The sequence below is a fragment of the Myxine glutinosa genome, chromosome 6 (genome assembly GCF_964187855.1).
Source record: "Myxine glutinosa chromosome 6, kmMyxGlut1.1, whole genome shotgun sequence".
NCBI lineage: Eukaryota > Metazoa > Chordata > Myxini > Myxiniformes > Myxinidae > Myxine > Myxine glutinosa.
Genome location: NC_136266.1, coordinates 73,952,769 through 73,975,527, shown reverse-complemented (window position 1 = coordinate 73,975,527; position 22,759 = coordinate 73,952,769). Strand labels below are relative to the sequence as shown.

Below are 22,759 nucleotides of genomic sequence, written 5' to 3'. Positions count from 1 at the left end.
ATCTTTGATATCCCTTACTACCGTGTTTCCATCTTTGACAAAGGTAAGTTTCTTTTTCTTCTCATATCTACCCAGGTCGAAATTCCCCGAGAAACCAAAAGAGACCAGTAGAACATTTCTATGGGTCTCTATTGGAAATCACGGTTTGTACTGGTTTCTACATGAACCAGTGGAGTTTCCAGTAGAAACCCATTCAGATTCGGGTGAAACCAATAGAAACCATAAGATGCAACTTGTCTGAAACCCATCGAAATCAATAGGAACCTTCAAGTTCAACTGGTCCTGTAGAAACCATTCGAGGTAACTGGTCTGAAAACCCATAGACCAAACAAAATTCTTTAATTATATTTTGTTACAAAAAAACGCAAAACACACAGTTACATATAGAATTGAGTTACAGCCATGGTCTTGACAAAGCTATGTTACAGATGACAAAGCACTGGTATGGTTCACCAGAGGCTGGGGGTTCAATTCCCGATCTGGACATGTAATTTTCACACACGTGTCAATTGCTTATTTTCAATCCTGTTCACTTATATATTGGTATTCTATTGTTCTCCAACTGGTCCCATTGACCGACGGTAACTGGTTTTTTATTGGTATTTTCTACTGGTCCAGTATTTCACTTTCCTTCTTGAAACCAGTAGATCCTACTGGTCCAATTTCCTATGGGATTTTATGTTATTTGTCCTCTTGGTTTTCAATGGGATTTTCGACCTGGGTATATGATAAGGTGTGTGTGTTGTCATTTTGTCAATGCAGTTTGTCTAATTTGTCATTATCTTTTGGTGGAAAATCCACTATACTGTTTCTTATATATTTAAATGTTTCTTCTATGTTGATGTGATTTTAATGTGTTTGTTAAACTACATTTCAAAGTATGAAAATGATGAAATTACACAAAATGAAAGGTGAAGCAGGGCAGCCCCCAGCTGAACTAGCCTCCCTGGGGACTAACCCTCCTCAGAGGATTTGTGTTCCTCGACAAGGTAATGCTGTAGTTAACTCAGATATCCAGGCTGTAGGAGGTGGCCATTCTGAGTTAGCCAATGGGGAACACTTGTCTGAAGTCAAAGTGCGTAAATGTGGGATTTGCAATTGCAAAACTTGTCTTATATTTACCACAAACAATATGATTAATTGTACAGTAACGGCTAGATCTTACAAGTTAAAAGAAACAAAAGAATTAATTACATGTAAAACCTCAAATATAGTTTACCTATTGACTTGTAGTAAATGTGCGATGCAATATGTTGGTGAAACAATGCAGAGATGTAATGTAAGAATGAATGCACACAGGAGCGGCATGAAAACCCCAGATAAAACTACTGGTTGTCCACTACTTACCCATCATTTTACTTCTAAATATTGTAAAAATGCGAGCTTCAGTGTTCAGGTTGTAGAAAAGATAAGCGGAAATGGCCGAAAAAAGAATGGGATGGAAGATAAAACAATCACACAATTACGTAAGCGTAGATAACTTTTCTGGATTAAAGAATTAAGAACTGCTTACCCTTATGGATTCAATGAAAGAATTAATGACACATATACACAGCAAAATGGACAAAACATCATCGCTTCTGTTTTTAACACCTTACCACGAGACTCTTAGACACAGAGTACATAACTATGGACATAAATGTCCAATTATAGACACACCACAACAAATTGTAAATGAATGGTTGGTTAGATCTTAACAAATCCAAGATCTGCACATTACTTAACAGCAGCAGAATTAAGATCAATACCTTTAAAAAAAAAAAAACTGAAAGAGGTTTGGCCTCTGGAACAAACTCCCACACTCCCTTCAATCCCACTCCTCCCTCCAGGTCTTTAAAACAGCTGTTCACCACCATCTCTTATCTTCCCCCATCCAAAACCTTGATCTTTTCTACCCCCACTAATTCACCCCAGATCCACCTTGTTTGTAATTCCAACTTCTTTCCTGGTAGTCCTGGCAGTGTCCATATGTTTTATGCCTCTCCCACCCCCTTTCCCATGCCTCCCCCCCAAAGCCCTCTCCCTCCCACAGATCTCTCGATGTCTCCATGTCTCTCGGTTCCTGCTCTCAAATGTTGTGTTTGTGTCCTTCCCCCTCTCTCCCCATCTTGTCTACCGCTCCCGATGTTATTTGTTTTATGTGTCGGTTATGTGTCGGTTTGTCGGTTTGTCTTTCTGTGCGATAAATGTTCGCTCTTTCACGAGCCTCGATCTTGTATACAAAAATATATATATATATATTGTGAACAGATTAATGGAAGAGGACGATCAAGAGGAACTCCCAATCCAACACATGGAAGCAATTCTGGACATGATTGATCATAAAATGTACAAAGAGAAACCTAAAAAAGTGAATCGTAGAAAAGACAATGATATCATCACAATTATGTTTGATAACAAAGGGGTGGAAATGATAAATATCGAGAAAATACTTCAACATAAGGAAGTGTGGAGTAAACTTCCAGAAACAATACAACAGAGAGAGCGACCAAGAGTTGTGTACACTTTGGGAAATTCAATTTGGGGAAAGATCTTCAACTACAAGGACACTGTACAATCTATAGATGTAGAGGAATGGTTAAATAACACACATCATTGTAATTGTGAACATTCCGCATTCAAAGATCCACATCATAAACACGTCATCACAGGTGATCTCAGAATAGTGAAAGATAAAAGATTACATGCATTACTTACAAAAAGACCAAATTATAGAGAAAATAAAAGAATAAACTGGAATAAAGCAATGGAACTTACAATGATGGGACTGGGTGAATGGATGAAAGAACAAATTGATAAACATAAAGTACCAAACACACAAATGGCTTTATGGTTGGAGGAGGTACAGAAACATATGAAAAGGAGAGTTGTTGATTTGAAAAGAAAAGTTCGAATCCATAATCCAAAGGCATTTTAAACAATCCAGAGACACGTGATTGCTTAAGGCAGCTTCAAACACAATGTTATTTTTCCAATTGACAAAGCAAATAATAATATTGCATTTGTATGTAAAACATTCTACATTCAAACACTTTTGGAAGAATTGGGCTTAGACACAGGAATTTCAAAGACCTACAAAATAAGTAACGATAACAAAACAGACTTGATACAACACCATACAAATCACTCAATGGTGAGAAGACTGCTCGTTCCGGATAAACACCATAAATTACCATTCATTTACTGGATCCCAAAAATGCACAAACACCCTTGTAAGATGAGGTTCATCATCGCAAGTAGAGAATGTAGTTTGAAACCTTTGTCGGGCAGTATTACAGTGGCAATGAAACTAATCTATAAATGCTTAAAAAACTACCATGAAACAGTGAAGTTTTATTCTGGTATTAAGAAATTCTGGATCATTGACAATTCCAAACCGGTAATCGACAGTGTCCACAACATTAATAACAAGGGTAAAGCAAAATGTCTTTCAACCTTTGATTTTTCCACATTGTACACTAACATTCCACATGACAAGCTGGTAACTGCATTGGACAGAGCAATAGATAAAGCATTTGCAGGAGGTAATAGTGTATACATTAATGTATATCAAAACAGAGCACACTGGTCTGTAAAGGATAATCAATATTCACGCAGTTTTTCAAAAAGTAAACTCAAAGAAAGTATTCGATTTCTGCTAAACAACAGTTTCTTTACATTTGGCAACAAGATACTCCAGCAGACAGTGGGCATACCCATGGGTTCAGATCCGGCCCCTTTCTTTGCAAGTTTGTTTCTGCACATGTACGAGTTTGATTGGGTCCAGAACATGTGCAGGAATAAATTAACAACTGCACGAAGATGCGGAAACATCTTCAGGTTCATTGATGATTTGTTGGCAATTAATGATGGATTTATATTTGAGCAGCTTCATGATGATATATATCCAAAAGAACTTGAATTAAAAAAGGAAAACCAATCTTCCACTTCAGTTTCCTTTTTAGAATTACAAATTGACATCCATAATAATAAATTTCACACCAAATTATTTGATAAACGAGATGCATTTCCATTCCACATTGTCCGAATGCCTTTCTTAGACAGCAACATTCCCAAAAAGCTATTTTATGGTACGGTTGCAGGTGAAATAATTAGGACTGTAAGAGCAACCACACACAGCTCTGAACTGGTCAATAAATTACAACAACTAGTCAGACGTATGTTAGCACAGGGGGCTGCAGTTGGTAGATTAAAACAAGTTTTCTTTAATATCACAAAAAGGCACCAAATCGAATTCGTAAAATACAATACGAATATTAAAAATATTATTCATGAGATCTTTATGTAAATACAGTACAATATAATAATTAAATATACTACAAATCAATGTTGCTAGGAATCAGTGGTTGCAAGGATACGGCAGCATGCAAAAAACCGTTATAAATGACAGTTTGAGCATTCGAAGTGCAGTTTGATAGAAAGGTAGGTGGTGTGGTCATGCTGGTTGGTAGATTGATGTATTTAAGGGTAAGATGTGAATGATTTAATGATATTATCATATTATCGAGTGTGTAAGGAAAGTTATAAATATATGATGACACATTAAATCCTATTGCGAGTAAAGTTGGAATAAGTGATGTTGCATTCATGGGTTGACTGACTGCCTGGACGCAACTGAGGTTGTGGATCTACTGGTGTGTGTGTGTGTGTGTGTGTGTGTGCGTGCATGCGTGCGTGCGTGCGTACGTACACAGTCATGTAAAAAATTAAGTACACCCCATGTAAGGTTTTGACTTTTTCAACATATTTCAACATACAGCTATTTGATCTTCATTTCAACAATATTGATAGATAAAGGTGATATAATATAACAAATATCATGAAACATTTACATTTTGTAGTCCATTGTATAATTTAAATAAACATAAATGCAAATTTCGCATGTGGAAAAAGTAAGTACACCCCTACATTTATCATTACTTCAAATACCCAAAATTAGAATCAGGTGCACCAGCTCAGGTGCAAATGATTAGAACATCGTTGGAGAGGATCTTGGAGGAACCTGTCTTATTTAAACCTCAGACATTTCGTTTGATTTGCTCTTTGTTGTTGAAGTGTGCGGCGTCACCATGCCTAGATCAAAAGAGCTCTCTGAGGCCTTCAGAAAAAAGGTTATAGATGCCTACGAGTCTGGGAAGGGATTTAAAAATATCTCCAAACAATTTGAAATCAATCATTCGACTGTCCGGAAGATCATCTACAAATTGAGAAGATTCCAAACAACTGACAACTTGTTCAGGCCAGGCCGCCCCAGAAAGTTCAGCCTGAGAGCAGACCGCAAGATGCTGAAAGAAGTCTCTAAGAACCCCAGAATGTCATCACGGGACCTACAGGTAGCTCTTGCCACAGTTGATGTCAAAGTGCACGAGTCTACCATTAGAAAGAGGCTGCACAAATTTGATCTACATGGGAGGTGTGCCAGGAGGAAACCTTTGCTGTCCAGAAAGTACATCAGGGCAAGACTAAAGTTTGCCAATGAACACCTTGGCAAAGACCAGCACTTCTGGAACAATGTGCTCTGGACAGATGAGTCAAAGGTAGAGCTATTTGGCCACAGTACCAGAAGACATGTTTGGCAAAAACCAAAGACAGCATTTGACCACAAGAACCTGAAACCAACTGTAAAGCATGGTGGTGGAAATATTATGGTTTGGGGCAGCTTTGCTGCATCAGGGCCTGGGGAGCTCACCATCATAGAATCCACTATGAATTCTTCATTGTACCAGAGGGTGCTTGAGGATAATGTGAGGCCATCTGTCGGAAAGTTGAAGTTCAACCGAAGGTGGACCTTGCAACATGACAATGACCCTAAACATACCAGTAAATCCACCATGGAATGGCTGAAAAGAAAGAAATGGAGGGTTCTGGAATGGCCAAGTCAAAGCCCGGATCTGAATCCCATCGAGATGTTGTGGGGGGATTTGAAACGAGCTGTGCATGCAAGAAACCCCTCAAACATCGCACAGCTGAAAGAATTCTGCATGGAGGAGTGGGCAAAAATTTCTCCCAGTCGATGTCAGAGACTGGTAGACAGTTATAAGAAACGCCTACTTGAGGTTGTTTCTGCCAAAGGGGGCAATACCACTGATTAGAGCCAAGGGTGTACTTACTTTTTTCACATGCGAAATTTGCATTTTTGTTTATTTAAATTATACAATGGACTACAAAATGCAAATGTTTCATGATATTTGTTATATTATATCACCGTTATCTATCAATATTGTTGAAATGAAGATCAAATAGCTGTATGTTGAAATATGTTGAAAAAGTCAAAACTTTACATGGGGTGTACTTACTTTTTCACGTGACTGTACATACATATAAATATTGTGTGTCTTGTGTGCTTGCGTGTGGAACTTTCTGATGTAGAATGTGATACACCAAAATGATACTGATGATCTCCTGAAGTGATAAGGATAATTAACTACCAATAATCCAGAAGAATTCCCACGTTTCTAAACACAGACACACACACATTCACAGACACACACACCATGTTAACGTCTCCAGGGAAACTTTATAGGTCCTTCCTCAGCATGGCATTCCAATTACAAAATAAATAACAAAAACAATGATAACATTGTAACAAAGCATTTTTTAATCTATCTATAATTCCAGTAATCTCTGTGTGTGTGTGTGTGTCTGTCTGTCTGTCTGTATGTATGTATGTATGTATGTATGCGACCGCTGTTTCTCGACAACTACCGGTCCGATATACTTGAAACTTGCCAGGTATATTGCTGGGGACCCGAGGATGTGCCTTTTCAACGTTTGAAATTAATCGGACAAGTGGTTCCCAAGGTATGGTCACCGTACTCGCAAGCCGTTCGCTTTGGCTTTGCGAATGGACCAAACCATTTCATGTAAATAGAGGGGGGGGTTCTGTGGTCGTTGCGAATGGACCAAACCATTTCATGTAAATAGAGGGGGGGGGGGTTCTGTGGTCGTTACTGCCACGTGGTTTCAAAGTTTTTTTTTGTTGTTGTTGTTTGCACGCATGCTTTTTTGCATGCACGTACGTGCGGGCACGCCCTAGTTAATACTAATAATATTAACAACAAAAATAATTCATTTCGTATCATTTCGTATCACAATAAAAAGTCGTATCATTTGACAATAATAATAACGAACGTTTAACCGCTTGCCCTGGCCCATACTTGTCTGGATTTGCTGTAAGGTAAGCTAATGCCTATGCACTACAGCAGGTAGGCAGGCTAAAAAACCGTGAAGACAAATGAAAATTTGGACCAACGGGCCGACTTGCGTATCAAAAGTCCCTGAAAAGGTATTAATGTGATAACAACAACAGGCATTTTAAGGCCATTTTCCCTGCAAGAGTGGGGGTTAGCCTTGCGGTCCCCATGACAATCTTCTCCATTTTGCCCTATTTTCTGCATCTCCCCTTGTTTAACCCCCTTGCCCGCATTTCTTCTTCGACCATCTTTAGCCAAATCTTTCTCGGTCGTCCCCGTCCTCTACTTCCTTCTACATTCATTTCCATCACTCTTCTCAACCAGGCACTTTCATCCTTCCTCAACACATGACCAAACCATCTCAAACTGTTCCTCTTCACAGCATCCATCACAGGCTCTATTCCCATCATCTTTTGCAATTCATCATTTGTCTTCATCTCTCTCAACGATACTCCACACATCCACCGAATTGTAATAATGTGATCGTCAGAATTAATTTCTTTCTTAACAATAAAATGCTGTACTAACTGAAAATAAGCTTCCCACCAATGTATGTTCAGGTGAAATTAATAATTTTCCCCAAATATCACTTTTTTATTTGCATAGTTTTTTTGTTACAATTTGGACCAGATCACCCCCAAAATGCATATTTAACGACATCAAATTTTCAAAAATTTCTGGAGCATTCCCCCAGACATCCGACAGAGGAGTACTTTCCTGTTTTTTAACTTCTGCAGTTTCACCTATGTCCGAGAATGTAGTGAACAGCCATCTTAAATTCCTGGAAGGAATAATGGGATTGAACAGACTGAGGAAGTTCATTCCACAGGTGGGGCAAAAGGACAGGCAAATGAGTGGAGATGAGCAGAGTCTGGGTTTTGGGAGTTTCAACAGACATGCGATGCTGACAGAACAGAGCACAAAAAGGGCAGAGGGTGCAAGGCCAGAAAGAGGCGGGCGGTGGAAGATTGAGACCACCAACCTGTCTATGATTCTGGAGCAACAGGCTCAGAGATTAATCTTCATTGTGAGATAAACAAATGATATTGAGGGCATAGGTCTCCAATGCACCAATACATGAAAGGTGCAAGGCAGGGGTGTCAGCCAAAAGTTGAGAGAGTACTTCTCAATTGAGCTGTGGATGAAGTCCTTGTAGATTGTTAGAAGCTCAGATTTACCAAATAAAGACTTGCCATGAAGAAGGATGCCCAATAGATGGCTCGCTTTGAAGATCATCTCTGACACGATTTGCCGAAGAAAGATCGTGAGGTTCAAAACTTTTAAACTAATTAACTTATCCAGAGGTTTGTAAGGGAGGTACAGTGCCTTCAGAAAGTATTCACGCATCTTGACTTTTTCACATTTTGTTGTGTTACAATTTAAAATGGATTCCATTAAAATTTATTTTTTGGTCACTGATCTACACATACCCCATATTGTCAAAGTGGGTTTTTTATGTTTTATTCTTCCAAAATATTTGAAAATGAAAAGCTGGAATGTCTTGAGTCATTAAGTTTTCAACCCCTTTGCTATGACACTCCAAATTGAGCTCAGATGCATCCAATTTCTTTTGATCGTCCTTAAAATGTCTCTACAACTTGTCAAGATGAAATGTCAATCTGATTACTAAGTGAGGTTGACATAACCTTGGTGGTATACGAGTAACGTCGATACTTATTCCAAAGCTCCTCAGTATTTTTTTTTTGTAATGTTCCATCCAGACGATGTCTGTTCTCATAACTATCCCTTGCAGGCAAGGGGCTGGAAGGCCGGCATGCCCCCTTGCCCTTTCCAGCAGGAGACGTCTTCCCTGGGTTGGCTCCTCAAGGTCCGCGAGCAGTGGACGTTCCCGAGTCACTTCCCACTCCACCGCACAATGGCCAGGAAGAGGGCAGGTGTGGTTTTTGTGCTCACCACAATCTTCATCTTCCCAATGGGATGCTGTTTGTTATATTTTTGCAATTACCAAGTAACTTCTTGTTGGTGGTATTTATTTATTTGTTTTTACATTTATTGTTTAAAAAGTGCTTCGCCAGCTGAGGGATGTGGAGGTTTTTCACTTGGGAACATACAAATTCATTAAAAACATTGCTATTACCACCTTTTGATATACTATTTATGAAACCTCCTCATTTGAGAGCTATCGTGAAGTATTAGTTCACTCATAATGGGAATTCATTGATCACTGTTTGTGATGCTTTATTAACTTTATTATAAAACGATCAGACTTCTTTGTTCTCTTATACAAAAGGACCCTCTTACTCCACTCAAATTTTAAAATTATATCCCACCATATTTATCATATTTGTCTATCATATTTATATTTATATATTTTTTATCATATATTTATTATCCTTCTCATGCTGTATATTATATATTTATTATTATGATTATTACATATATATATATATATATATATATATATATATATTTATATATATATATATATATATATATATATATGTATATATATACATACAGTATATAGCCTGGTGTAATACGATATATAGCCAGTATATATATATATATATCTATCTATAATTCCAGTAATCTCTGTGTGTTTGTTTGTACGTTTGTACGTTTGTACGTTTGTACGTTTGTTTGTTTGTCTGTGACCGCTGTTTCTCGACAACCACGGGTCCGATATACTTTAAACTTGCCAGGTATATTGCTGGGGACCCGAGGATGTGCCATTTCAAGGTTTGAAATTAATCGGACACGTACTTACCGAGCTATGGCGATTTAGCCGTTCGCCGTTCGCTTTGGCGTTGCGAATGGACCAAACCATTGCATGTAAATAGAGGGGGGGGTTCTGTGGTCGTTGCGAATGGACCAAACCATTCATGTAAATAGAGGGGGGGGGGGGGGTTCTGTGGTCGTTACTGCCACGTGGTTTCAAAGTTTTTTTTTGTTGTTGTTGTTTGCACGCATGTTTTTTTGCACCCACGTACGGGCACGCCCTAGGATGTTTACACACACACACCCCTACACAAATTTTTTTTTTTTTTTTTTTTGGCAAGGAACGGGCACCGACGTACGGGCACGTCCTAGCTTATATATAGTACGGGCATGCCCTAGTTGACATAACCTGTGTCTCTGCCGACCTGGATAAAATATAAATATATATATACAGTATATAGCCTGGTGTTGGCTTAGCGGTTAGGGTGCCGGCTTGGGATCCTAGGATCCTGGGTTCGAATCCCGGTCGATCGCTGAATTAACGCCAGGGGGATTGACTCAGCCTGTCATCCTTCCGAGGTCAGCAAATTGAGTACCAGCTTGCTGGGATGAATGATCACGGTGAGTACCCTGATTTAGAATAGGTACACCGTATCCCTGCGCATCGTAAGGGCGACCAAGGGTTGGCGTCAGGAAGGGCATCCGGCCATAAAAACATTGCCTCAAACAGGGAACCATGATTGTCATGGGGCCCGCAAGGCTAACCCCCGCTCTAGCAGGGAAAATGGCCTTAAAAAGATCATTCATTCATATATATATTCATATTCAATCTCATATTTTATCCCACCCTGTTTACCTCACTTATTATGATTTCCCCTTTTTTATCTTTCAAACACCGCACCCTTTTTACTGCAATGGTGCAAATACCCCACTGTTTAACTCACTGATTCATAACCTGTTTACCCCACTTTTTATCTCACCGATATATCCCATCCCAAAAAATTCTCACCTTGTTCCTTGAGGTCATATTTTGTGTATTTAGAATCACATCCTCATAGCGTCAGAGCATTGGCTGAGGGCATGGCTGGGCTGCTGATGCATTGCCCTCTCCTGGTTAGAGCAGTCATTTGGAATTTGTTCATGATGCTGATGACTACTCTTCGTGAAGGACACCGTGGGATCTTTACCATCCACCAACAAATTTTGGCAGATGGGACGCCCGTTTAACATCCATCCGAGGGACACTGATGAATAACCCCGCCTGCAAAACCAGGATGACAGTTTATAGCTGGGTTGGAATGTTAACCCAGGCTAGACAGCTTAGAGGTGAATGTGCGTACCTTTAGGCCATCCTGTTAGCTCAGGGTTTTATTGATGTCGTGTTGACAGCCCATAGCCAGCAGTCTCTTTACGAAAGTTAAAACTTTCCTCGTTATATGTTGCGATTTTAATTGTCATCATGCCAGCTTGCTGGGTGTGGGTACCTTTCGCACCTGCCATGGCACCTCAGCAAAGGACTTCTGCGACTCATTGGGACTGACACAATCTGCCAACTTCCCGACCCGGATCTCAGTCAATGGTACATCATCTCTTCTGGATTTGGTCATGACTAACTTCCCTGCAAATGTCTGCTGTTCTTCTTCTGCACCAATCGGTTCATATTATCATCTGCTTGTTAAAGTGGATATCTCTCTGGCCGTTCTCAGAGAGCGGCCTCAGCACCGACGAGTCGGGCATTTCATTTAGGCCGACTGACAGTGACTTCAAACAGCCATCAAAGTTCTAGACTGGTCTCCCATTTGTGCTGTCTGACATCAACTTATCCTGCGAATTCTTCCAAATAAATTTTGCTCTCTCTCATGCACAGATTTATCTCCTCTCTCTTCAGCTGTCATACCCTTCCTCCCACACATGGTACACTGAGGCCTGTAGTGTGGTAGTTGCCCTGAAACAACTTGCCTTCACCTCACGGAAGTCAAATACAACTGAAGGCAATCTCATTTCCTTCCTCAAATCTCGGAAAAAGCGTGTGTACCCTCAAGAGAGCCAGGAAACAACATCTTTCTAATCTCAAGACAGAACTTCTCAAACTGTCACCCTCCTCCAAATCCTGGTGGCATCTGGTCAAATCTGTTTCTGGTGTATGATCCCACTCCATCCCCGACCTTACCTCAAATGCCTCCATTGCTGGCACTGCCCGTGAAATGGCTGAATGCCTCAACTGCGTTTACTTCAAAATATTGTGTCCGAATCCAATCGCTTTTTGTGCCCTCCTTACCCAGTGGCACCCAGCTGCTCCTGGACTCTGTGTCCTTATCTCCCAAGAAGGTGGCGAAGTTGCTGTCAAACATCGACTGATTTGCAAACGGACCTGACGGCATCAGCCCACATGTCGTTAAAACCTGCTCTGCTGCTCTATCTCACACTCTCTGTTCCACTCACTCTCTCATTTGCTCAAGGTCATCTGACATCTGCTTGGAAATCAGCCAACGTTACTGCTTTAAACAAAAAGGTGCAACAACAGATCCTTTCAAGAACAGACCAATCAGCCTGCTCCCCATAAATCAGCAAGGTCATGGAATCCATCATCGCTTCTGATATTAAATCCTTCCTCTTCTCCAATGGCTTGATCTCTAATCATCAATTTGGATTCAGACCAGGTCACTCTCCCTTGGACATACTGCTTCTGCTTTCTCAACAATGGATGGAGGTCCTCAATGCCAGACATTATATCAGAGCTGTCTCCTTTGACATATCTCGAGTGTTTTCGATACCATCTGGCATCAGCACAGCTCACCAAACTCTCTTCTTATGGTATCCAGGGCAATCTCCACTCATGGCTCGTGGACTTCTTCTCCTGTTGTATTCAACGTGTGGCTCTCAATGAAATGCTCTCATTTCCTTTTCCTTTTCAGGCTGGAGTTTCTGTGCTTTTTCTAAAATTCATCATTGACCTTTCTGACTCTCTGGAAAATCCTCTATCACTTTGCTGATGACTCCACCCTCTTCCGCTCCATCTCATCCCTCAGATCGGCAGACAGCAAACTCTTCACTCTCTGCCGACCTGGATAAAAACTAGTTTGTCACACGCTAGAGACATGATCCTGACAAATCTCACACTCTAACTATGTCTCTCCGACAGGACCATCTGGAAACAATCCCATCTACTTTCTCAACAATCCTCTCAAATAAGTTCAGTCACTTAAGCATTAGGGTCTCACTATCAGCCATGATCTTTCCTGGGAAAGACACATTTCCAAGATAGCCTCCAAAGCCAGTCGCCGACTGGGCATCCTCCATCATGCAAGTCCTTCCTTGGCAAACCTGAGCCCTTAACCATATAAAAGCTTTCATCCACAGTTTCATGGAGCACTGCTGTCCCCACTGGGCTGGTGCTCCTACTTCACACCTAGCTCGGCTTCACACTGGAAACCAAGGCCTTTAGGATCATTGGTATCTCCCTCGACAAAGCTGATTCTGAGGGTCTTTCACTTTCTCATCACAGGCAGGTCGGTGGTCTTTCTGTCTTCTGCCAACTCCTCTCAGGTCTTGCACCCCCTGCTCTGTCTGTGCTTTGTCCCCCCAAATATTTCTGCAAGACGCTCAAGGTCTGCCAGCAACCCGCTTTGGTCAAACTGCCAAAATCAAGAATCATTGCTCACCTTCACTCTTTCATTCCTCTTTTTTTCCCGCCATCGGAACAAACACACACTCTTCAATCCCACTCCTCCCTTGAGGTCTTTAAAAGAGCTGTTCACCAGCATCTCTTATCTTTTCCATCCAAACCCTGATCTTTTCAACTTGCTTTAATCCACCCAAAACCCACCTCCTTCAGATCCCCCGTTTTCTTTCCTGAAATCCCTTGCAGTCCATCTTGTTTATCACGTGTACCCTGCCCCAGCCCTCTCTCTACCACGGATCTCCCGATGTCCCTGTTCCCCACTGTTGTTGTGTTTCCCCCTCTTGCACCATCTTGTCTCCTGCTCCCTTTATTATATGTTCTGTGTTCGATTTTATACGAGAATCGACAATGTATACAAAACAAGACCAAAAGTCTAACAACGGCTTAGCCGGGCGTGTAAAATATTATAAACCACAAACACATATGATTAGCTTTTTAAACAGTCGCTAATGCTGCTTATAACATTAAACAAATAAATTTGGAGGAATCCCGACATCCGTGAGGTAAGTTTTACTTGCAGAACTGAGGGAAGATCTACTGTAATCCATAAACCCCACAAGGGTTGGAGGTGTGCTCATTTACCAAGCAGCTAGCTAGTGCTTGCCAAGCCAGCCGTTCCTTAATGGTTTTGAATGGAGTGCTTGCTCGAATGCTTAAACCACTTGGCGATCTCTCCACAAGAAATTTGATAAATGAACACACACCAAATGTTCTTGAGACGCAACCATAGATCGACTGTAATCTATATACCCCAAAGAGGAATGACACTTCCTGCAGCTCCTGCAGCTCTTGTAGTGAGCGGGTGTACTCAAAAATGAAAATGTCGGTTGGTGTTGTTAGCAGTCGTAATGACATCATAAACGTAATGACGTAATGGGCACAAAACTGCCGCTACTTAAATATGAGGAAGAAGATATATTTTAACTTCCAGTGTGTTTGCAGTCACTATGAAGGGATTCGTGTTACGATTAGATTTACTATAATATTCACGTTACGTTATAATTAGTTAGAAAATGATGTTACCATTAAAAGACCATGGCTAATTCCTTCCTTTTATTCTCCGTTAATACTGCGGTTATTAATATTAATGCCCAACACCGCTCATCATGATTCATGAACCATACACCGCTTCAACTTTTTATTCATGACATTGGGGTGTTATGGTGATATTTACTATGTATATATATATATATATTTTTTTTAATACGAAAACAATACTACTGAAACGATACACTACTGTATTAAGAAACCTGGGCTTAATTTGTCCGAAGAGGTCCGAACAGGTCCGAAGGTGAGGCAATAACGCCTAAGGCTTATATGTACCGTATTGTTGGAAGACCCGTAACGTCTATACTTTCGATATTTGATGGTCATTTTAACAATCTGTTTGTTTGTGTTTCACACTGAATGAAAAGCGTAAAGGTAGAGCATGGTGATTGTGATATGATGGATTTGACGATATGTTCAGCATGAATGGCATATAAATCAAAATGGAGGCGTGTGGAGAGTCAGCCACCGTACCGCCGTAATGACATCAGACGTAATCACATCACCCTATCATGTGACCAGATTCTCAGCTCTGATTGGTATACATTTGAGGGGACATTGATACATACGGGCGAACAAACACTGTTCTAGATGGCTTTGCCCAATGGGCTACGCCGTAAAAAGTATGGCCTTTGCTCGCTTCAATGTGGAAGAGAAGACTTTGCCCCTTCTTAAATATCGTGTTTATTTGCTTTTGTTCGGTTTGAGAGAGTTTCAGCTGGTGCTGTCTTTTCATAGATAATACTTTGGTACCCAATCCCAAGTTTTCTTCATGTACTCGTACTATTTATTTCTGGATTTGTGTCATGTGTACACTAGACCATGTAGGGTAGACAGACTTACCACCTCCTTGAATCTCATTCATGAGCCAGCTGGGTTTTTGATATTTGGATATACCAATCCAAATGTGATATGGGAATTCATTGATCTCCCCTGGAATATATCGGCATCCAAATCTATATTCCTTTCTTCAGACAAATTTGAGCCTGAATCCTCTGGGATGCTACTCCAGTAGCATCACCAAAAGGCTACCAATTTAGCCCAATATTACAGATCACCTCAAATGCTTGCAAAGCAACGTGGGTATCTTCAAAGGATTATGATAATTTTTGGACCTTTGAGGACCTTTGATTCTTGTTCTTTTCTGAAAACAAAGGTTAATTTGGTACGACTGTTGTACTCTAACTCTCCAACACAACCAGAACGTTGCAGCGCTATTTTGTGGAATATATTTGCAGGCCACATGAGTCCCCAGATGATAGAGACTCTCCTGATAGTTTCATCTTCTCCTCTTCCCCGGAGAGCGTTCTGGGCAGTGAGACACCGCGGTATCCCAGGCTTGAGGACCTGCATCTGGAGCCTGCTCTATCCCCTGTCATCCCACTGCTTCCCTTAACTAGCTCAGGTCTGTCCTTGAGTCGTGGATTCCTTGTTGCCATCAGGCTACTCGACTAACTTGATGCAAAAGTCGTTTCTTTATCCATATCAATTGATTACTTATTTGTCATTGCCATTGCTTCCAATAAATGGATGTATATTTTTTCAGCACCAAGTGGATCCCAGCAAGCAGGTAGCCCCTGCCCAATGAACCAGCCCATTCAACCAGTGAAAAGCGATGCCTCTGAGCAGGTGTCCGTAACCCTCACACTCTCCAACAGTGCCTCAGAGGTCAGCAATGTTTAAATTAATTGAGTAATCAAAGTCCATTCCTGACCTGTATATTAAACCACAAAACCATGACTCCTGCTTTTTTTTCTGGTCTTTATGAGATTGGCTTGAACATGACCTGTTGACCTCTATATGTTGTCACTTATCAATCTTGTTTTGCTAGCAGTGAATACATACAATTTTATCCTAAATACCCATGTTACAGGACATTGGTCATGTGGTGTCAGCCATTGCTGATCTGCTTCATACCAAGGTGCCCAACAGCTATGAGGTTCGAGAGGGACCGGAAGCAGTGCTGATGCACCCTTTGCTTGGCCAGCTGCATCCTGACAAGGAGCAGGCCCATCATGGTGAGTGCTTGCTGCATTTCTGCTAATCACTATGCAAAATAATGATTGTTCTTTCAAGCTTGAGCTTGCTGAATAACAAGATATCTTTTACATGAAGTGAGCATTTGTTCATTTGCAATTTGTGTAACAGGTGGCTTATCTTTGCCCGGCGTGCCAGGAACACGAGCTCCCAGAGCTGCAGGAGCATCACAGGCCAGGCGCCAATGGTGCCGCAAGTGCAACGTGGTGGTGCTTGGACCCGTGGTGTCCATTGGTGTACAGGAGCTGCTTGGTCACCCACAGGTTAGTCTGTGACCTAAAGGAGTCCAGTGAGTGAACCTTGGGCAAGAAACAGTGTGCTCAAACTCACGTCCTCTAGTTTGCATGAAGGTGACACAATTACATTGCTGAGTGGCAAGATTTTCTCCAAGATGACCTCTCAATCTTGAACTGTCTATCATAAAGCATCTGTGTTTCTGTTTACCCCATGATGGACCTCCCAGACCTCCCACAGAGATTGATGGATGGACCCTAGAGTAGCTCTCATGTGAATAAAATGTTTTGCCTTTTCAGTAAAATGTACTTTTGATGTGTGCAGGGCATAAGTGAAGTTCCACAAGTCAGTGGACAGGACCTGGTGTTCTGCAGCGTCAATTGCCGAGAACAGTACAAAATTTCTTTGCAGACCTCATTTGCTCAATCAAAGGTAAAGTTTTAGGAGTAATGAGCATCTTTCTGAGTTCTTTCAAGCTGACCTAAAATAAGGCCCTGATATGTTATTGTAATCCCTGTAGAAATTAGACAGGTACTTTTGATGACAGGTATATAGATAGACAGGTGTGTGCCCATGTATAGACAGGTGTGTGCCTTTCAAAATCATGTCTAATCAATTGAATTTACCACAGGTGGACTCCAATCAAGGTGTAGAAACATCTCAAAGATGATCAAGAGAAATGGGAGGCAGCTGAGCTAAATTTCAAGTGTCATAGCAAAGGGTCTAAATACTTATGTCAGTGATATTTCAGTTTTTTCTTTTTAATACATTTGCAAAACTTTCTAAAATCCGGTTTTCTCTTTGTTATTATGGGGTATTGAGTGTAGATTGATGAGGGAAAAAATGAATTTAAACGATTTCAGCATAAGGCTGCAACATAACAAAATGTGAAAAAAGTGAAGGGGTCTGAATACTTTCTGAATGCATTGTGTGTGTGTATGTATATATATATATATATATATATATATATATATATATATATATATATATATATATATACACACATATATATAAATAGACACACACACACACACGGACTGTCCTCCATAAGTATTGGAACAGTGATGTCAAATTTGTTACCATTGCTATATACTCAATAAATTTGAATTTGAGATCAAAAGATGAATGTGAGACAAGAGTAAAAAAAGGTCAACTTTTATTGCTTGGTATTTCTATGCACATATGTTTTACATTGTATAGGGTGTTGCAAAATAAATGATACTTTTTCCCCCCAGATTGTATTGACCACATGTTGCAAAATAAATGATACTTTTTCCCCCCAGATTGTATTGACCACATGTTGCAAAATAAATGATACTTTTTCCCCCTAGATTGTATTGACCACATGTTGCAAAATAAATGATACTTTTTCCCCCTAGATTGTATTGACCACATGTTGCAAAATAAATGATACTTTTTCCCCCCAGATTGTATTGACCACATGTTGCAAAATAAATGATACTTTTTCCCCCCAGATTGTATTGACCACATGTTGCAAAATAAATGATACTTTTTCCCCCCAGATTGTATTGACCACATGTTGCAAAATAAATGATACTTTTTCCCCCCAGATTGTATTGACCACATGTTGCAAAATAAATGATACTTTTTCCCCCTAGATTGTATTGACCACATGTTGCAAAATAAATGATACTTTTCCCCCCTAGATTGTATTGACCACATGTTGCAAAATAAATGATACTTTTTCCCCCCAGATTGTATTGACCACATGTCCGCGATTTTTTTAATTCAAAATTTGCGTGCGTCATCATGGCGTGTCGCGCACATTGCCTGCGTGTTGTCTCCGTCATATTTGTGACTAGTGTTCGTGTCTTTGCTGAAATCTTTTAAAAGTCGACTTCAAATGGTTTCTGAAGCTAATGGTGGACATATTGATGCGTATTAAATGTGAGTTTTTAATTTTTGAATGAAATAAAGCCTTTGGCTGGATTGTCATCCGATTGAAACTTCATTTCATCTTAGGGGAAAAAAGTATCATTTATTTTGCAACACCCATTAGAACAATAGCACTTTTAATGCTATTAAAAGCACCCCCACCCCCCATTTTAGGTGAGCATATGTATTGGAACAAATGAACTTCAAATAAATTAAAGTAGTATTAATAGTTGGTATTTGGTTGTGTATTCCTTTTCATGCAATAATGGCATTGAGCATGTGACCCATCAGCATCACCAAACTCTTGGTATCAGCCTTTGAGATGCTTGTGTACCAAGCCTTTACTGTAGCTATTTTCAGTTGTTGTTTGTTTTGGGGGGGTTCTGACTTTAGTCTCCTTTCCAGCAAGTGGAATGCATGCTCCATTGGATTTAAATCAGGAGATTGACTTAGCCAGTCTAAAACCTTTCACTTTTCCCCCCGATGAACTCCTTGGTTGCGTTGGCGTTGTGTTTCGGGTCGTGTTCTTGATGCATGGTGAAGTTCTCCCCAATGAGTTTGGAGGCATTTTCTTGTACATACGCAGACAAAATGTTTCTGTGTACTTCTGAATTCATTCTGCTGCTGCCACCATTAGTTACATCATCAATAACACTCTGGAGGTTGTTGGTGATGTCACTGACAGTTGTTTTAGGGTTTTTCTTCACAGCTCTGATAAATTTTTCCATCAACCGTCATTGTTTTCCTTGGCTGAACTGGCCATTGTCTTTTCCTCAGGACAATAGTGATTTCTTTCTTTTTCAAGATACTCCAAATTGTTGTATTTGCTATGCCCAATTTTTGTGCTATGGTTCGAATTTAATTCTTCTGTTTTTTTTCAGTTTCCAAATTGCTTGCTTTTCTTTCATAGACAGTTCTCTGGTCTTCATGTTTATTTTTGCCTTCTGACTAAAGGCAAAAGCAAAGGCTAAAACCAAGACGAGACATTCACAGCTGTTTTATGTGTGAACGATCGATCCAACAAGATACACCTGCCAGTCATTTGCCCCAATACTTATGCTTACCTTAAATAAGGGGACTGAACATAAAAAGTGCTGTTGTTCTGCAATGGTAAAACATATATACAAAGAAATACCAATAAATAAAAGCTGACCTTCTGTACTCTTGCCTCGTATTCATCTTTTGATGAACGAATGAATGAATGATCGTTTTAAGGCCATTTTCCCCGCTAAAGCGGGGGTTAGCCTTGCCGGCCCCATGACAATCATGGTTCCCTGTTTGAGGCAATGTTTTTATGGCCGGATGCCCTTCCTGACGCCAACCCTTAGTCGCCTCTTACAATGCGCAGGGATACGGTGTACCTATTCTAAACCGGGGTACACACCGGGATCATTCTTTTGATCTTCAATCCTTTTGAAGATCTTCAATCTTCATTCTTTTGATCATCTTTTCATCTTCAATCCAAATTTATTGAGTACATATATAGAAATAATAACAAATTTTACTTCACTGTTCCAATACTTATGGAGGGCATGGTATATGTGAACTTGTGTTTTTCAATCAATTTGGAGAATATTCGACCTGTCAACTGGCAATTTCTTTCTTCCTCTTCCCTTCCCATGATTGAAAATTGTTAATGTGAAGGACAATCCGATGCGGAAAGAAGAAGCACCTGAGAACAGAGGACCAGGCCCACCATCTCAAGCCTTTGATGGGCCAAACACTTCCCTCAGGTTTCAACCGAATTTTGTTCGATCTTCCCAGCCTGGGCTGCCTCTGGCATCCTCCCATCCACAGCCTTCTATACAAGCCTCACCTTCTTTCCAGGGAGGAAACCAACTGTACAAGTGTGGCGAGATGTGCTTAGATGTTCGAACGTTGCCTGTTTATCCAGAACCCAAAATCTCAATCCGAACATTCTCTCAAGGCGGAATGAGAAATTCTCTCTCTTTGCCATTAGCTGCCGTTGATGGGGACAAACGGAGTAGGAAGGCTGAATCAGCATTAGATGAGGTGGAAGCTGCTAAACCGACCATGCTTACCACAAAGTTTAATCATACGCAGCAGCAACCAGGCAGTCTTAACAAAATGATGGACAGTGGCAAACAGGTGTTGGTGAGATCCAAATTGCACTATGACTCGCCTCCCATCCATCCACCATCTTCTGTGCTGATAGCACAGACTCCGGCCTGCAAACGTTGGAAAGGCGTTCGCTGGAAGAAGTGGCGCTTGGAGTTGACATTGCTTGGGTGTGCCAAAGGTTACCTCCCACCGACAGAGGATGAAATGGAGGAGCTCATGAGGAAGCTGGGCACATCTCTCCGCCCAGACCCAATTCCAACAGATACCCGTTGCTGCTCATTCTGTCACTCCATTGGTGATGGGCAAACTGATGGACCTGCTCGTCTCCTCAACATTGACCTGGATATGTGGGTACACTTGAACTGTGCCCTTTGGTCATCTGAAGTTTATGAGACGCAAGCCGGCGCACTCATTAATGTTGAAGGGGCAAGGCGCCGTGGGTTAGCTACTAAGTGTGTGGCCTGCACGCGCCCCGGAGCAACGACTGGTTGCAACCGTCCTCGCTGCCTCAACATTTACCACTTCTGTTGTGCTGTGCGTGCACGGTGTATGTTTTTCAAGGACAAGACCGTGTTGTGCCCCATGCACAAGCCACGCATGCCTTGCGAGCAAGAGCACTGCTGCTTCGCCGTATTTCGGCGAGTGTACGTTCAACGCGATGAGGTACGGCAGCTCGCAGGTCTCATCCAGCGAGGGCCGCTCAGCGGGGGCACGTTTCGTGTGGGTAGCCTGCTCTTCCGTTCTGTGGGTCAGCTACTACCCCAGCAGGTTGCTTCCTCAGTGTTCCACAGCCACACTGCACTCTACCCTGTGTCATACCAATCGACCCGTCTCTACTGGAGTATCCGTTACACGAACAAGCGCTGTCGCTACATGTGCAGTATCTCTGAAAACGATGGGCGGCCATTTTTCAGCATTCGAGTCATCGAACAGGGTCATGAGGACCTTGTGCTCTCAGATTCATCAGTACAAGGTGAGCCCTAAAGCTTATAGTAAGGTATCTCCAGTTCAAATCCTACACATTCATTAGCATTTTCAAATTTGCACCTCCACTGTGGGTCACAACCCTTTTATCTCTCCCCTCCCTCTCAATTGCCTTTAATTTACTTGCTGCTGTTTACAGGTGTCTGGGATAAGGTGTTGGAGCCAATTGTGAGGTTGCGTAAAGAGGCAGACATGCTGCAGCTGTTCCCTGAATATCTGCGTGGGGAGGAAATGTTTGGCCTCACTGTGCAGGCTGTGTTACGCATCACAGAGTCGGTATGATGCTCACCTCTTTTGATGCTCACCCATTTTGTTGTCCTGCTTTATTATCCCCACGTTTTTGAAAAAAAGAAAACAGGGGGGTATTGTAATTGGCTTCGTCTGTCTGTCTGTCTGTCCATTCGTCCGTTCGTCCGTTTATCTGTCACGCTATCTACTTCTAAACGGTTGTGCAGAAATTTACCAAACGTGGTAGTTATGATCACTGCATGACACTAAGGTGCAAGAGCCGTATGACGTTTTGTCGAGCCCCAAACAAAAGGTCAAATACCAAAAATGCAATTACAGGCACATTTAAACATTTTAAAATGAAACTTTGTATGTGCAATCAACATTGGGAGATGCATGGAATATGTAATTGGTTTATATCCCAGGGGGTGGGTACTAAGGGTCACACGGGTCAAAATGGGGGAGAAAATCTTCACTCAAAATTTTATATTTGGTCATTTCCTGGTGGAACATTTTGCCATCTTTCAAATTTGCTTTCGGTGGAAAGCGTGGGGATTTACAATGGCGTACCATCGACTTCGCTCTAGTTTATTTTGCCTTCATGTCTAACCATCCTCTCTACCAGGTTTGTGCAAAACCTTTCAAAAACATGATCAGTAAGAAAAGCAGTTTTGTAATGGTGGAAATGGAATGTGAG

At 41.1% G+C, this 22,759-nt stretch overlaps 1 protein-coding gene across 1 annotated transcript in view; it reads left to right on the top strand.

The window, feature by feature from the left end:
* The window catches only part of LOC137429979 (histone-lysine N-methyltransferase 2C), a 304,487-nt gene that overhangs the window by 265,682 nt on the left and 16,046 nt on the right, over nucleotides 1–22,759 (top strand). The window contains exons 46-53 of the mRNA XM_068120407.2: nucleotides 8,947–9,088; nucleotides 15,840–16,006; nucleotides 16,148–16,269; nucleotides 16,475–16,619; nucleotides 16,750–16,901; nucleotides 17,197–17,304; nucleotides 20,413–21,823; nucleotides 21,974–22,110. Of these exons, the coding sequence (XP_067976508.2) occupies nucleotides 8,947–9,088; nucleotides 15,840–16,006; nucleotides 16,148–16,269; nucleotides 16,475–16,619; nucleotides 16,750–16,901; nucleotides 17,197–17,304; nucleotides 20,413–21,823; nucleotides 21,974–22,110 (2,384 nt within the window). The remainder of the gene's footprint in view (nucleotides 1–8,946; nucleotides 9,089–15,839; nucleotides 16,007–16,147; nucleotides 16,270–16,474; nucleotides 16,620–16,749; nucleotides 16,902–17,196; nucleotides 17,305–20,412; nucleotides 21,824–21,973; nucleotides 22,111–22,759) is intronic.